The 16,386-nt window shown below is 39.0% G+C and overlaps 1 protein-coding gene across 10 annotated transcripts in view; it reads left to right on the forward strand.

Annotated features, from left to right (window-relative positions):
* The first annotated feature begins 3,703 nt into the window (after positions 1-3,703).
* VGLL3 (vestigial like family member 3) overlaps positions 3,704-16,386 on the forward strand; it is a 56,983-nt gene continuing 44,300 nt past the window's right edge. For 9 of the 10 annotated variants that reach the window (XR_008653521.2, XR_008653520.2, XM_055259590.2 and 6 more), the window contains exons 1-2: positions 3,704-3,876; positions 15,654-15,930. Coding sequence is in view for 8 of the 10 variants with exons in the window: in XM_055259590.2 (XP_055115565.2) it covers positions 3,751-3,876; positions 15,654-15,930 (403 nt within the window). In the remaining 2 variants the exon portion in view is untranslated. The remainder of the gene's footprint in view (positions 3,877-15,653; positions 15,931-16,386) is intronic. The other variant, XM_063630485.1, reaches the window with a different exon arrangement.

Raw genomic sequence — 16,386 nt, forward strand, 5'->3', positions numbered from 1 at the left:
AAGGATTTTCTCAATCTAACATACAGTAGAAAGACTAAAACAGAGTTTGAAATCATATTCTACGTTATAGTCTTCACTGATTTCATATGTGCTCAGACCCCACCAAGAATCTGTAAGTTATTCTAATAGTTTTTGTTTCTCCTCTTATTGTATACTTTACTTATTCAAAGAATGTTTACTAAGCCTGACATAATATGATTGAAATTTAGAGATAAAAGTCACAGTCTTTCCCCTCAAGCAGCCATGGTCATATTGGGGAGACAAGCAAATTAGCAACTTCAAATCAAGTAGTTAATTATTTGTATGATGGGAGCAGTATTCTTAAAAGTACAAGAGATGGTGAAAATAGGAGCATTAAAGCTGATCCTCAGCGGATGTTTTGGAAGACAATTACATGAAGAGCAAGAAGGAGTTAACAAGTGAAGAGGGTGGGGGATGTGTTGGTGCAAATGCTCTGCACATATGTAAAATGACATGCTGGTAGAAAGTACCATAGCTTCTTCGCAGAATGCTGATCTCAATTCAGATAGCTGGTAAACATTCGCAGGAGGTAGTGACATGGGCAGGGATCAGAATCTGAAGGTTAAAGAGTTGTTTGTACAGACTGCGGGATGTGAATGTGAAATTTTTAAAAGAAGAATGAATCATCATTGCACAGTTGGATTTACAGTGCCTGGGTCATTAAAGAGTAGTATAAACTATGAAGAACAGGAAGAAAGTTCGCCTTGGGGCCCAGAAATCACTAAGGGTCTCTTGCAGGAGTCTGAGTGAGAGATGCCGAGCAAACTAACGATTATAGCAACAGAGATAAGGAGAGAGTCAGTAGAAATGGAAAATTTGGGGTCAACTTGACTGCAAGACCAGGTGTGGGGACTGTGAGGAGAAGGAAGGAGTGCCAGAAGATTCCCATATTTCCAGCTGGGGCAACTGGTAGTGGGGGAGTTTCAGTAGAGATGAAGATTAAAAAAGAGGATCAAACTGGGTACGTGAGACTATCAGTACTATTAGGATTGAGGTCCTTATGTAACACCTATGTGGAGCTACCTAGAAAGAATTGACTAGATAAATCTGGAACACAGGAAAGGGATCTGATCAAAGGATGTCAATTTGGGAAAAGACAATAATAAACGTTTAAAGTAAATTATGAAATATATTATTGCTGGAAATACTCTTGCACTACAAAGAGCACAATTTAAAGTCCAAAAACTGTGCAAGCCCTGAATAAATGTGCTTTTAATATTCAGTGGATAAAATGAGTGAATAAAAGCTGTTACGGGGTAGCAAAAAGTTCCTATCCAATTTTTATAGTGTGCGTGTGTGTGTATGCCTGTGTGTTTATACATGTGTATGTATCTGTGTAGCTAGACATTCACACAGACACTTATGTAAACATTAACAATATATGAGAACTGTATATCTGTATTAGCCTGCTAGGGCTGTCATAAAGACCACAAACTAGGTGGCCTAAAAAAAACAAATTAAGCTGGGCGCCGCGGCTCACGCCTGTAATCCCAGTACTTCGGGGGCCGAGGTGGAGGGATCACCTGAGGTCAGGAGTTCAAGACCATCCTGGCCAACACGGTGAAACCCTGTCTCTACAAAAATACGAAAGTTAGCCAGGCATGATGGTGGGTGCCTGTAATCCCAGCTACTAGGGAGACTGGGGTGGAAGAATCGCTTGAACTGGGGAGACGGAGGTTGCAGTGAGCTGAGATCGTGACATTGCACTCCAGCCTGGGCAACAGAGCGAGACTCCGTCTCAAAAAAAGAAAAAAAGTTAATTTTTTCATAGTTCTTGAGGCTAGAAGCACAAGACAAGGTGTGGTCAGTGTTGGTTTCAAGGTGAGACCTTTCTTCTTGGCTTGTAGGCCACTCACTACGACTGCAGATGACCTTTCCTCTTTGACAGAGCAGAGAGGGAGTGGGGTTTGGGGGAGAGATAGGTATCTCTGGCGTGTTTTCTCTTCTTATAAGGAACCTAGTCCTATTAGATTAGGGCCTAACCTTTTAAATCTCATTTAACCTTATCACCTCCTTATATGTCCTGTCTTCAAATACAGCCATATTGTGGGTTAGGGCTTCAATATATAAATTTTGGGGAAGATATAATTCAATCTATAAAAACATTAGTGCATTTGACTTTCAAACTGACTTTTTCTCTGAGAAAAGATAGATTGTGAAAATGAGAGATTGCTTTGAGTCATAAAAGAGGATGCCTACATTTAAGGAGAGATATGTCTGCTGAATCTCAGAGCTAGAGTTTGCTCATTTATAAAATGAGGCTCAGTGTGGTGCCTCATGCCTGTTATCCCAGCACTTTGGGAGACCGAGGCAGGAGGATCACTTGAGCCCAGGAGTTGGAGACCAGCCTAGGTTACATAGCAAGACCCCTTCTCTACAAAAAGAATTTTTAAAAAATTACCTGGGCGTGGTAATGCAGGCCTGTAGTCCCAGCTACTCCAGAGGCTGAGATGGGAGATCTCTTGAGCGTGGGGGTGGTAGCTGCAGTGAGCTGTTCTCTAGCTTGGGCGACAGAAGGAAACCCTGTCTCAAAATAAATAAAATAATGCGAATATAATTATTTCTACTGACTATGTCAGAATACAAGTATATTCTCACAGACTTTTTCCCCCCATTTTGGAGAGGCTCAGATCCAATTGCAAATAGATAAACCTTTATTAGCTGAATGGGCTTAATCAACTACCCTTTATTGCTCTATGAAAACCAGGCTGTAAAAGCCAGAAATGGTGGACATCCCACAGCAGTGTCATACCATGAAGATGTAAACTTAAAGCAGAGATTGCTCGTGGAAAACTGTGTTGCATTCTTGGCATGTGCGCACTTGCAGTGATGTTAACTTTCGCTTACGATTATTTTAATGTAGGAGCTAATCCCCGTGTATTCTGCTCCTGCTCTGTTTTACCCCTTTGTACACTCGGCTTTTGTTTGGCCCCAGCCTCTGAGTTGGTGTTCCCTGTAAAATCTCCTTGGAGTTGGGAAGACCTCGCCCTGGCGGCCAGGTGACAGAGACAGGGTGGGAACCTGCCGAGCCTTGAGGGCGCGGAGCCTCTGCATACCATTCCCCTCCCACCACCATCCCATGCTGGGAGGCGGAGAGGGCTGCAAACTTCGCTCCAATCCGCAGCCAGACTTCCCCGGGGTCCCCCTGCAGGGTGACCCGCCCGCTGCAAAGAGAGTTGGAGAAACTTTGCAAAGTTCCGCGTCACAGCCTGGGGAGGCAAAGTGCTCCCCCTCCTCCCCGGCGTTCCCCCTCCTTCCGCCCCCGCCTCCCGGTCCTCGCACAGCCGGGAGCACCCGTGATAGGACGAGCCCCGGGCGTGCATTGTGTATATGCAAACCGGAGCCCGGCTCCCCACGGCTGTCCGACCCGGGCCTGGGCTGTGGCTGTGACTGGCGCTGCCGTGGGCGCCGCAGCCCTCGCGGGAGCCGGACGCGGTAATGCCCCAGCGGCGCAGTGGGAGGCTGCGTCCCTGAGCCGCTATATAAGCGCGGCAGGGGACACCCGGAGGGGCTGAAGATGAAGGTGCCCGCGCATGGGCCCCCGCTGATTGCCAGTCCCTCCCGAGCCCGCGCCCCGCGCGGAGCCCGAGGCCGCCGAGGACCCGCCTTCGCCGCAGTAGCAGCTGGAGCAGCGACAGAGGCGGCAGCTGCGGCGGCGGCGCCCGCGCCCCTCGCGCCAGCGCGTAGAGCGGCGGCGGCAGCTCGGGGGCCGCCACTGCCCCGGCTGCCATGAGTTGTGCGGAGGTGATGTATCACCCCCAGCCGTATGGAGCGTCCCAGTATCTGCCCAACCCCATGGCAGCGACAACCTGCCCCACAGCCTACTATCAGCCGGCGCCCCAACCTGGCCAGCAGGTGAGTCACCGGCCGGGCAGCCTGCTGGGGGCGGGGGCGAAGGGCATCGAGAGTATCGGTCTGGGGCTCGGCGACGTCCCGCCGGCACGCGTGGCGCAGAGGATGCTCTGGGACCTGCGGGAGCGTCCTTGAGCAGAAAGCCATCCCGAGAGAGCCGGGAAGGGAGAGCAGCGGGGAGGACGGGTGGGTGAGGCATGACCCAGCTGGGGGCTTCATTGAGCTGTGGTCGCCGGAGCTCAGAGGCTGCCCCTCCCAGCCACCCTAGCTCTTAGGACTCAGTTCTCTGAAGCTCACCAAGGGCATCTATCTTAGGACTATGTGAGTAAACTTCCTTTAAACCAACTATTTTGCTTGTTTGGAAAGATGGAATGTTTCAGGGTTTATTGATGAGGAAGATGAAGTGCGCTGACAGGAGGCAGGGGAGGCTACCTGGAGAGTGAGTTCACGAAATGATCTGGGACTTTCCTGGGGGAACACTGGTCTAGCATCATGTCTGTCGGGTGTTACTAGAACTTCTCCACAGAGTCTTTCTCCCTGTCACTGTGACTTAGAGGACAGGGATGGATTCCAAGGTTCTTCATTCATTTTTTTAACTCCAGCAAAGCACAGTTTGTACGTGTTCAGTCTGTTGACAGTGTGTCCCTCGGCCAAAAGGTTACCTTGAATCTCTGGATGCTGAGTCTCCACTCTTCCAAGAGTAACTGAAGATGTCCATAATAAGGGGTCGAGAACTGAGGAGATGATATAGTTACTTTAGAAGGAACAGTAGAGTTCTGGGGAATTTGGCACGAGGCGCCCTTGGACATCACTCTCTGGATACAAAGGAGAGTGTGCCAAGGCTTAGTTAGTGCTACGTTAAAATAAAAAATGTATGTGGCAAGGACTGTACCAAAATAGAGTCCACCTCAGAGTATGGGAATTAGGGTGGGTGGATTTGGAGAACTCGATTGGGTTAGGAAATTACCATCCTTAGAATATATTAATTTATTTCTTTTTACTTTCTTAGGAACCACATGTTTTATTGCAAACCTTCATAGGTTTGGGCTGTTAATTAATCTGACTTTTTGCTTTCTATATTTCCTCTGCCTCTGTCTCTTTGCTAGAATTACAGTGCTACTCTTTAGAAAGAAATCTAACTTTCTGTGTAGAATTTAGGAACTATGAAATTCAGCTAGTTCTGGAAGGGTACATGCCCCAGATTCATCTGCTAAATAGTACCAGCTTAACCAGAACCAATTAGGGCAAAAGAGGAAGGAGCCCTACTTTCTTGCTATCCTCTTTAAAAATATATATATTCAGCAGCACCAGCATTTCAAAGCATCTCTGATATTATAGAGGCCTTCAATTATCATTTGGAATGTGGATGAGCAACGAACTAAAACTTCTCTACGTGTTCAGAAAGATACTTTCCTCCCTTATAAAATAACAAACTAGTAGAAGTTGTTTCGAATATGGCTTCTTTTTTTAGGGTTGTGAAATTAATGAATCTATGGTGGAGTTAATACTATAACACTTTTTTTTGAGCTGGAAAATAACATTCGGTATCAGAGAAAATGGCAAATTACCAATCATAAATGTTTTCATAAGAAATGACTCCAATACTTTATATAATGTTTGCCATAGCCCTGAGGCTCGGTCCCCAAATTCATTTCTTTTTCTAAAACCATCAACCTACTGAAGACAACAATTTTAAAAAGTAAAAAATAAAATAAAATAAAAATTAGAAAAACTCTGACCAATAGGCTCCTTAAAAAGAAAACAATTTATCTACATTGATTAGTTACATAATGATCAACTTCTATATTTTGGGCTTTTGTATACATTGCTTAACTAGATGTTAGGCTGAGTCAACCATAGGGATGTGCTTGGAAATTTTCATGTTGCTTTTACTAAAATGGCTTGTTCAAAATTTCTTTCTTCTTCTTTTTTTTTTTCTTCTCCTTCTTCTTCTTTTTTTTTATGGTCAAATAAAGAAACTGACCATAACTGGCTAGTGAAATAAAAAAAAGACTTGACAGTGTAACTACTGTTCTTTTAGTGTCAGAAGTTTATTTTGATGACCTACATTTTCTATTGGAAAAGAGAGTAAATCAGGAAATTCTTATCAGGCTGACAGCATTTTTAGACTATGTGATGCGTGGGTGAAGTGAGACTAATATTGACTTGGCCCTAATGCAGTCATCCGAGAATACATATTTTGGTTGTTTTTGCATTCCATAAGGTTTTATCATTATTATCCATGAAGATTGTTTTCTCCGTACATGGGAAGTGACCCCTAATAGCATCTTGCCTGGGAGAGAAAAGTAAGGGCTACAACTCCTACTGAGTTTGAAAAATTGATTTTTTGAGAAGGAAAAGACGAAAAGGAGCAAAGAAAAGTAACAGCAATCAAGAAATTTTAATAGTCATTTAAAAAATGCTAGAAAAGACAGCATTAAAGTTTTGTACAACTTCTGTATTCAATTGTAGTAGTGTATCTGTCCACTAATTTTCCCCTCAAACTCTATAGCTCTGAAGTCCTTATTAATTACTATATCAAAATGATTCATTATGATGGATTTTAAACACAGGTATATTTTCCCTCTTAACAAATGATCATATAACATTGAGAATTATTTTGGAAATAACAGAACTTCATTATCCAGGCATTTGTACTCTCACCTGTTTCCCTATAAGCACAAATGTGCACTGGAAATTTAAGTTTAGGTTTTGGTTGAACATATTGCATGTTGTAGGTGGGTAATAAGTGAATGTCATTTTAAAAACCTAGTTAACTGTATATATATATATATATATTAGCTTGCACTGCAGTGTGTTACTTAGGTATACAATGGGCTAAAAAGTCAAAGTAAGCTAAAATATGTCCAAAGTATAAATTTTATAGTCCCTGACATTAATTACTAGAAATTGCATGGCTGGGTATAAATCCTACAGTGGGGTTTATAGAGCCAAAATTGCTGAGGGATGCTGGGTGACCTGTTTCCCGTGCCCACCATCTCTTTCTGGCTTTAATATGTCAGTCTCTAACAGCTCCTCAGGAGAATCCTTGACCCAGTCTCTCAGCACATGCTGTCAAAGGTTTCAGAATTATGCAGTTTATAGATGAGACAGAGAACAGTCACTGGTTTTCTAATTGTGCATGGGGATTTTTAACAATCACACTTTGGGCTTCATATAAAAGAGTATATTTACTCTGTCCTCTTCCAGGGTAACAGCTGGGTGAATCTGCATGCATGCTTTCACTTGAAAAAATTAAGTGCCCTTGGCGGCAGAACTTCAGTTATAAGTTTTGTAAGGTGTTTTTTCAAACTCTCTCTGGACTCTGCTACCTTGGTTGAGTCATAAAATTGTTCTGAGATTCAGTTTGTGAGAGAAAAAAGCCCTGGAAAAACATAACTTTAACTCTTCTTTTTACAAGTGAGAAAATGGATTTTTATAGGACTGAAATGCCTGGCTAAAGATTTCAAAGCTGGTGACAAAATTAGGATCACCAGATCCCCCTTTCTCCGGTGTAGCGTCTTTGTACAATGCCATGAAGTTTCCTAAAGCTTTTTTCATTTTTTTTAATGTTTTGCTGTTGCACAATAGGCTTATTTTTGTCTTTAGGTCCCCAATCACTTTTTTTTTGATAATGAAGATTAATATGCAGTAGATTCTTTGGCGTTGGAGTGCGAGTTTCTTTCCAAGTCCTTGGTAGTGTACTTTTTTAAGTTTAGGCATTCCAAAGGCCTTTAGCAAGCATTTGGATTATGCTAATGACTTATGCTATCCACGTTGCACCCTTGTTGATGAACAGTATATCCACTTAGCAAATGAATATTTATTTATCTAAAATAAAATACAGGAAGTGGTATTAGCAGTTAAGTTTAAGTGTCTCATCTGTTATTGCTATTCCAACATAAGTTTAGATTCATTAAGAGAAAATAATACAGTTATAACCGAAGTAGTTTCAATTCACAGACAACTTATTTGAGGCAGAGGATCTATTTTTCTTGCAACTGTAAGTAAGGACTTAAGTGGATTTATAAAAATTTATACAGGACTTCTTTGAGAAATAACAGCCCCTATAACTTCACACTACACAAATTAACTTCACTGTAGAGACTTAGAGACTTAAAGTGCCCCACAGCTTCATGCTCCCAATAACTTCCCAGCCAGAAAATTCAAAGCCGGAGGAAAAATTAAATGTTAAAATAATTGAACTCTTATCTCTGGCACTCAACCAGAATCGAGATTACGATAATGATGGTAAGGGCAAGATTGAGATCCATAAAATCATGCAGAGTGAGGGTGTGTTCACCAAGAAACAAAATGCCAGGACAAGGTGACACTCTGGAAATTTATGTAAAGGGTATTTTGGCTAAATGCAAGAAAGTTCTACCTTATCTAGCCCTTAGTAAAATTTCACATCTCACAAAGCCAGAGATGGCAAGGAGGTGACCTGTAAGATGGTGAAAGAGGTGTTCAGAGTGGAAAGTCTTGTTCTCCTATGCACTGTTTCTTCAGGCTACTGCAGAAGAGGCTGGGCTGTGTGCATGTGTGTGTGTATATATATATATATGTGTGTGTGTGTGTGTGTGTACACGTGTGTGTGTATATATATATTTGTCATATCTATCTGTGCAAAGGGAATTTTCAATGGGAATAAAACTATTATGCTTATGATACCTAAGGCAGATCTTAAAGCAAACTTGTAAGCTAGGTGACTGTCATTCTAAGACCTGGGTGCTTAGCTTGCATCTCATTTCCATAGGCTCTGTGTCCAACTAACTTTTTAAAAATCTGAAAACTAATATATCCTGTAACAGATAGTACGTTAGGGTATTACCTCCAAGAAAACATTTTTATTCAAGAAGCAAACGCTCTCTAAAAGTTGAATTTGAGGCTCTGTCCGGAACAGTGGAAGCAAAACTTTTGAGCTAAGCTCTGCTCTGAACCTTTCAAAACACATCTATTTAAGCAGCTGGTTCTCTGCTCTGACTACTCATTTAGGAAGACCTAAGACTGCCTTGAACCATTAGACCCAAACAGCTGCTGCTAGAACAACTCATAAATCCATATTTACTGTTAGTTCAGTGGATACCAGGTTTACGCCAGTAATTTACAAGTGTGGTCTGAACTGGGGTAACTGAACCATTTTTCACTTGTCTCCTTCTTTAGTAGAAGAAGAAAAAAAGAATGACCTAAATTCAACAGGTGTCATTTCTCCTTAAAACCAAATGATTTCAGTATGCCAAAACACTTGTCATTGGAGGATGAAGTAGGGGGACTCTAAAAGTGTATCCTTTCTTGTTAATACAAAGACAGATAAAGGAAGCGCCGTAACTAATTCCTAGAAATTGGGCTAGATGACCCATGTCTGAAAATAAATTGTTCTTCAATGATCTGTAGGGTTTTTTTGGCTAAATATCAGAAGAGGCAGCCAGTGTAGGAAACAAAATTAAGTGTGAATTTGTCTAGAGCTCCAGCATGTTGCTTATTAAGATATAGAGTTGGATGAGAGACCTCTGAGACAATCAAATCAAAGTTTCTTGTTTTCAAAAGAGGAAGCTGAGGGCCAGAAGCTTCAGTGGCTTGCTCAGACTCATGGAAATAGTTTTGGTCAAATCTTCTTTCCCATTTCAGTTCTTTTTCTGTTGAATTCCCTTCCCATCTATGCTGCTTTAGAAACAAGAAAACAGTTAGTAATTAACCTATGTTATCTTTTGAATTTTCTTACCTTTAACTTTTGGAATATTAGCCATTTAGAGATTCTAATGCAATCAGCCATATAAATAAACCATGAGGCTCTCTTTATTTATTATTGCCCTCACCATACTCTTCCAACTAACTATGAGAAGTTTGAATTTAGGAACAGGCTATGACTTTCGTCTTTGTGACTCCGAGTCTTTGCATAATTTCTGACACAAGGTAGGTATTAATTGACAATTAGATAAATTAATGAATAATGGTTAAATTACCTTAAAAATGAAATTATACCCTAAGTCTAGTAATAGAATTATACAAATTAACTAGAAATTGATATGTTGGAAACTGTTGTCTCCTTCAAAGTAGTTGGTTTGAGAGAGAACACATACCCTCATGATATGATCATTGCTTAAAACATTTTGGGAATGTAAATTTTGAAATCGCCTCTAAGCCTGTGGCACATTTTTTTGAACATCATCAAAACTGGCAATTTTTCTTCCTTGGAGGGGTTAGGTTTGATTTTTTGATAACGACAAGAATCATTTAGAGGCAAATGCACTCAAAAGTAACTCATCCTCTTAAGTTATATTATTTTTAGTTGGCTCCTCCCTACTGTTAACAGAAACAGACAAACACACACAGAAACCTGAGGTGTGATTTTGTCTCACAGATTGACGCTGGTCAAATTTCCAAAATAGGATTTTTAGAAAAATTGTAGACAATTGTTTTATGTATCTGATTTGTCAAGGAGATAATATATTCTTAGACATAGAAGTTCAATTTCACCTAGAATTGTATATGTTTTTAAAAGCATGGCGTTGTTTAATCTCTAATTTTTTTAGACTGTCCTAGTTAGCCTGTGATGCCATGCTGGCTGATGTTTTCTGTTTGTCTGTTTATTCAGTTAAAATAAATATCATAGAGACACATCTTCTTTACTCTATTTTCTGGGTACATGCTTTGTAAACAGACAGAAATAGGTTCTAATCCCATCTCTGCCACTTACTATTATAGGTAGGCCATCCTGACCCAGTAATTTGCATATTAACTTATTACTTGGGAATACTTATTCTGACAAAATACGTGTATGTGAGAAGACAGTTATGTGAAATGAAACATACAAAAGATTTGTGACATATGTTCCTTAACTTGACCCAACCTCATATAACCTGACCTATCCTTCTCTAAATAGACTAAGAACCAAAATCTGTTATCCAAGTAAATTAAGAAATATGTGGCCAGGCACCGCGGCTCCTGCCTGTCATCCCAACATTTCTGGGAGGCTGAGGCAGGAGGATCACTTAAGGCTGGGAGTTCAAGACCAACCCTGGCAACATAGTGAGATCCTGTCACTACAAAAAAATAAGAATAAAAAATAAGGCCAGCATGGTGGCGTGCACCTGTAGTCCCAGTTGAAGTAGGATAATCATTTGAGCCTGAGAGGTGGAGGCTGCAGTGAGCCGTGGTCACGCCATTGCACTCCAGCCTGGACAACAGAGCGAGAACCTCTCTCAAAAGAAAAAAATATATATGGTCAGAGAGTAATGTGCTGCTTTTATGTCCTCTATGATTTTGAAATATTTACCCTGGGACAGTGATTTCTTCTTATAGCTCCAATCATGTTTTTGAATATAAAAGAATCATTGTATTTTCAAAAGATAGCCAGTAGATTTTCTTTTTAAATCTGTTTCTAAATATCCAAAGACTCCAGTGATTCATTAAAATACTTTTGTTTCCCCAGGAAAAAAAGTTTCCACATATGCACGGTAATCATTTGGCATTTTGTAGGCTTAAGCCTTGGGGAGTTAGTGGTATTTGGCTCCTGACATGGAAGTCTTTCTCTTGTCAGACAAATCCTTCCCCTGCACATTCCTGCTGAAAGTTTGTTGCTGTTGTGCCTAATGGCAAGCAGTGTGGTGGTTGGATATGGTCTGTACTGCCCAAGCGAACTCTCCACACTGATACTCTAACCTCTTTGTGAGTTAGCTTTAACTTTATAACTATTAACCCATTTGTTGTTTCATCTTACTCCAGAGTCACTTTACCGAGGGAAAAATTGTCATAACTACGTAGCGGTGAAGAGACATAAATGCGCATTTAAAAAAACAACAACTTGTAGTCTTTAAAGTCCCTTTAGATGACTTTATTTGTGTTAACATTTCTGCAGGGTCTTCTAAGAAAAACATAAATATTTCTGAGAAATCTGGATTTTTTAGGAAGTGATTGTGCATTTTGAGAAAAATACCAATTAGATTACATTGTGAACTTCGATCAGGAAATCTTGGTTCTGATGATTTGATATTTAGTCTGGATGTTTTGAATTTTATATATCATTCTCAAGAAAGAATGTAACACTAGGAAAGTTTCACTGAAGGAGCAAACACCAAGTGAATACAGAATGTGGCAGAAGCTCTCATGAGCAAAATACTTAGTTAAAAAAAAAAAAAAAAGCAGAGCTGGGCGCAGTGGCTCACGCCTGTAATCCCATCACTTTGGGAGGCTGAGGCGGGTAAATCACCTGAGGTCAGGAGTTTGAGAGCAGCCTGGCCAACATAGTGAAACCCCATCTCTACTAAAAATACAAAAAATTAGCTAGGCATCGTGGCAGGCACCTGTAATCCCAGCTTCTAGGGAGGCTGAGGCAGGTGAATCACTTGAACCCGGGAGGCAGAGGTTGCAGTGAGCCAAGATCGCGCCATTGCACTCCACCCTGGGCAACAAGAGCAAAAGTTCGTCTCAAAAAATAAAAATAAAAAAAGCAATAAATTGATTTACAGTCAACAGAACACAGACATTAGAAAGTAGTTGAGGCACCAGAGTCCATGGAGAATGAAATAAGGATGGGATGAATGGCAGCATTTGAATCCATTGCTGTTTAAATGCTGTATTTCTGTTTTCTTCATGATCACACTTAATGTTAAAAAAAAGTATGCAGATTCAACCTTGGCACGTTAGTGAGTTATCAGGCCATTTGGATACTTTGAGATTCTTATTTTAACCAGTACTGTTGATTGTGAGGCTATAAATGTCTGTGTATGTGAGTGTGTGTGTGATTGTGTGTGTTGTAAACGTAAATATTTAAACTAGTTCATTATAATCTGTGAAAATTAACCTAACTTTATCTGAAAAAAAATTGCAAGTGGCAATGGTAGACATTCTTGTGTCCTGCCTATTGGTAGATATAAGCTTTTTTCATTTTATTTGTTTGATAGTTTTCTAGCAAATTTATTTAATTAGTAAAAGAACGGGCTCAAATAATCGAGAGAGAGAAAAAGAAAAAAGAAAGTATATAATCATTCCAAAAAATTTTATTTAATTAGAGGACTCAGTATAAATATTTTAAAGAACCATATATATTTGCTGTATCAAAAAGGAATATTTCAGTATACATATTTATGTAAATATACATATATTACATATATGAAATAAAAAGAATATAAAGAATGCATACGTTGAGAGAATTCTTTTTCTAAAATAAACTGATGACAGGCATTTTAATGCAGGGGCAGCTTTTGCTTACTATTTTCCATTGCATATTGAAAAATATAATTTTTAGGTTAGTTTATTTCTATCCAACCACTGAAAAATTGGTAGGAAAAGTAACACAATATTACGAAGCATTTAGAAAACTGTGAAATCTTAAATCAATTGAAATTCTATAGTTTAAATACAATAGTTTAATAGATTTAAAATATCGATTTTAAAATTGATATTTCATGATTGCTAGTATTGATAAGAATACTATTTGACATTTGTATCAGGATTCATGGCTTTCAAATCCTTTACATATATATAACTCCAATTTTATTTCATCTAAGAATTAATTGCTGTCAATTAAGGATAAAATAAAATGTTAACTTTATTTGGATCGTTAACATAGCCAGGCTCTTCTATTTAAAGAATGAATGTTACAATTAAACAAATAAAGCATTTATGTGCAAAGCCCACTCTCACAAACTGATGCTGATCTGGACATTAACAGAAAAAAGAAATTAGTTTCACGGATAAGAATGAACACTTGTGGACAATGATGCCACCATGTAGATAGGGTTTAGGGTTTTTTTTCATATAAAAACAGAGCTGCTTTCTAATGTGCCAGAATATTCAACAGAGAGTGTGTGCATATGGTTAAAACAGTACATGTTTTAGGTAAATACACATGCACCCGAAGAAGCAGCACTGTGATTTGACTAATAAGTCATAATATTCATTTAATTTTATAATGGAATTTAAAACTAGGAATAGCTTTAGAGGTTATTTAGTTCGATTCCCTCATTTTACACATACCATATGTTTCTATGGTGTTTTTACTATTGAAGTTAAATATAAATATGTTCAAATCTGTGCAGAGGTAGATTATGAGAAATAAAAGCAATCACCTATTCATCAGCAAGGCACATTCACTTACAAAGTATGAATTATCTATTCATCAACAAATCATAACCATACTGACACAAATTTTAAATAAAAGCAAAACATATATTTATAAATAACTATCCTGAAATGAGAACTAGAAGTTCATAGTATTTCTGAATATTTCAGGTCTCACCTCATACAAGAACAACATATTCACTGCTAGGGGAAAGGGACCAATTTATTGAATGGTGCATTTATAATTTGAAGCTATAGATATTGAAGCTAGCAATTACATTAGAAATATAGAGTCTGGGGTATGTATTTTGCTAACACTTGAAAAATTACTGAGTATTCTGGAGTGATTTATCTTTTTCTATTCACATTCATTTTCCAGCATGCGTTTTTTTCAAAGTAAAAAAAAAAAATGGTATGATCAAGGATCAGGTTTTGCAGACATAAAGATAACAGAGAAAGCTCATTTGGTCACTAGAATAATACATTTCATAATCTTTAGCATTATCTTCTTATATGTAATTTGCACTGAAGTTGATAATAAATGGAATATGTGCTCAGTGAAAAATGTTTGGAAATATTGAAAAGCAGGAATAAGAAAATGACAATTAACTGTAAATGTATTACACAGAAAAACAATACAAAATACATTTTTGTAATTTTTTTACTCTAGATATCCCTCCCTGCCTTTCCCCACCACACATATCTATACTCTAGATACCCCTCCCTGCCATTCCCCAGAACATATATATGCACACACATGTCTATACCTGTGTGTTTTTCTTATGCATTCTGACTGCAGCTTACATGATTTGTGACTTTTGGCAAGTAACTTAATTTTTCTGTGCTTTATAATCTTTACAATATGGATAGTATTAATAGCCATGTTATAGAATTGTAAAGATTAAATGAGATGATAAATATAAAGTTTTAGAAACATGTCTGAAATAATGTATATTATTATTAGAATTATAATATGTTTTTAAACATTTTAAATTAACAAATCTTTCTCATTTTATTTGAAACATTAACCCACTACTAGTATTTTATAATATTTTCAGTAAGCCATAATAAAACCTTTCTCCCTCATGATAATGATGGTAAGTGGAACATCTGAAAAATATGTTCCATGCAAAATGCATCTTCACACAGACTTATTTTGCCATTTTAGTTTGATTTTTGAGAAATGAGTTCAGCACATCTGCCAAATCCTTTTATAAGATGCTACATTCCTGTTTTTATTTTAGTTTATTTTATTTATGAAAAGTTCTTTTCTTCTCCACTCCACCCCCAGACAGTCATTCCTCTCTGTCCTAAACCATAACACTGCTGTACATTACGTTTTTAAAAATAAACCAAAACTGGGAAGAGAAACTTTTTTTTAAAAAGTCATTCTCCTGCTGTCCTAACTAGATGAAAAAACAAAAAGCAAAAACAACAACAACAACAACAAAATCTTGTATTGAAAATATACTATTTGATAATGGGCTTTTATGTTCGTTTGCCAGATGTAGAATCACAGACTTTTTATTTTATTTTTTTAGTGTGGGAAGGAGGCAACTGGTTTGGGGAGGAAAAAAATGGAGTAAAGCAGATGAAGAAGAATCAGTTTGCAAACATATGTTAATATTTAGATTCTTTTTTTAAAAAGTGAAAACTTAACTAGTGAATGCTTTTCTACAAACTGTCTTTGATACTGTGTTTTGTTTATTCCATCCCAGAAGAAGTTAGCGGTATTCAGCAAGATGCAGGACTCTCTGGAAGTCACCCTTCCCAGCAAACAAGAGGAGGAGGATGAGGAGGAGGAGGAGCAGGAGAAAGACCAGCCTGCCGAGATGGAGTACCTTAACTCTCGCTGTGTCCTTTTCACTTATTTCCAGGGAGACATTGGGTCAGTAGTGGATCAACACTTCTCAAGAGCTTTGGGCCAAGTCATCACCCTCCATCCAGAATCTGCCATTTCAAAAAACAAGATGGGGCTAACCCCCCTGTGGCGAGGTAAGAATTCAAAAGCAGATGCTCTCCAGGGCACTGTCTCTGTTTCGCAACTGCCTGTACCAGGTTCCAGCTGGAGACTTGCCCCTGAGGATGGATCTCCACTTGCTTTTTAATATTTAAGGACAGTGAGGAATTTCTTTCAGACAAACAGCTGGATCGGTTTTGTCACATGTGGAATGCAGGGTTGGAAAGGATGCAGTCACACCCCTTAAATTCCTCATGGAAAGTAGTGATGCAACCGACTTGAGTTTATAGTGGCTGCACTGGGCTGCGAAGCACCATTCCTAAAACCCCGGTGGCCCAATTTGGATCTCTAAATAATAGGCGTGTCTAAATCAGCTTTAAAAAATTAGCTCTTGCTCATTCCAATAGGTGCTACGTGGTGACATACCAGAGACCGGAGTCTGACCCAGGAATACAGACATTGAAAGCTGTCTGTGTTCTTTTAATAGACTT

Source organism: Symphalangus syndactylus, chromosome 21 (assembly GCF_028878055.3).
Source record: "Symphalangus syndactylus isolate Jambi chromosome 21, NHGRI_mSymSyn1-v2.1_pri, whole genome shotgun sequence".
NCBI classification, from domain to species: Eukaryota; Metazoa; Chordata; class Mammalia; order Primates; family Hylobatidae; genus Symphalangus; species Symphalangus syndactylus.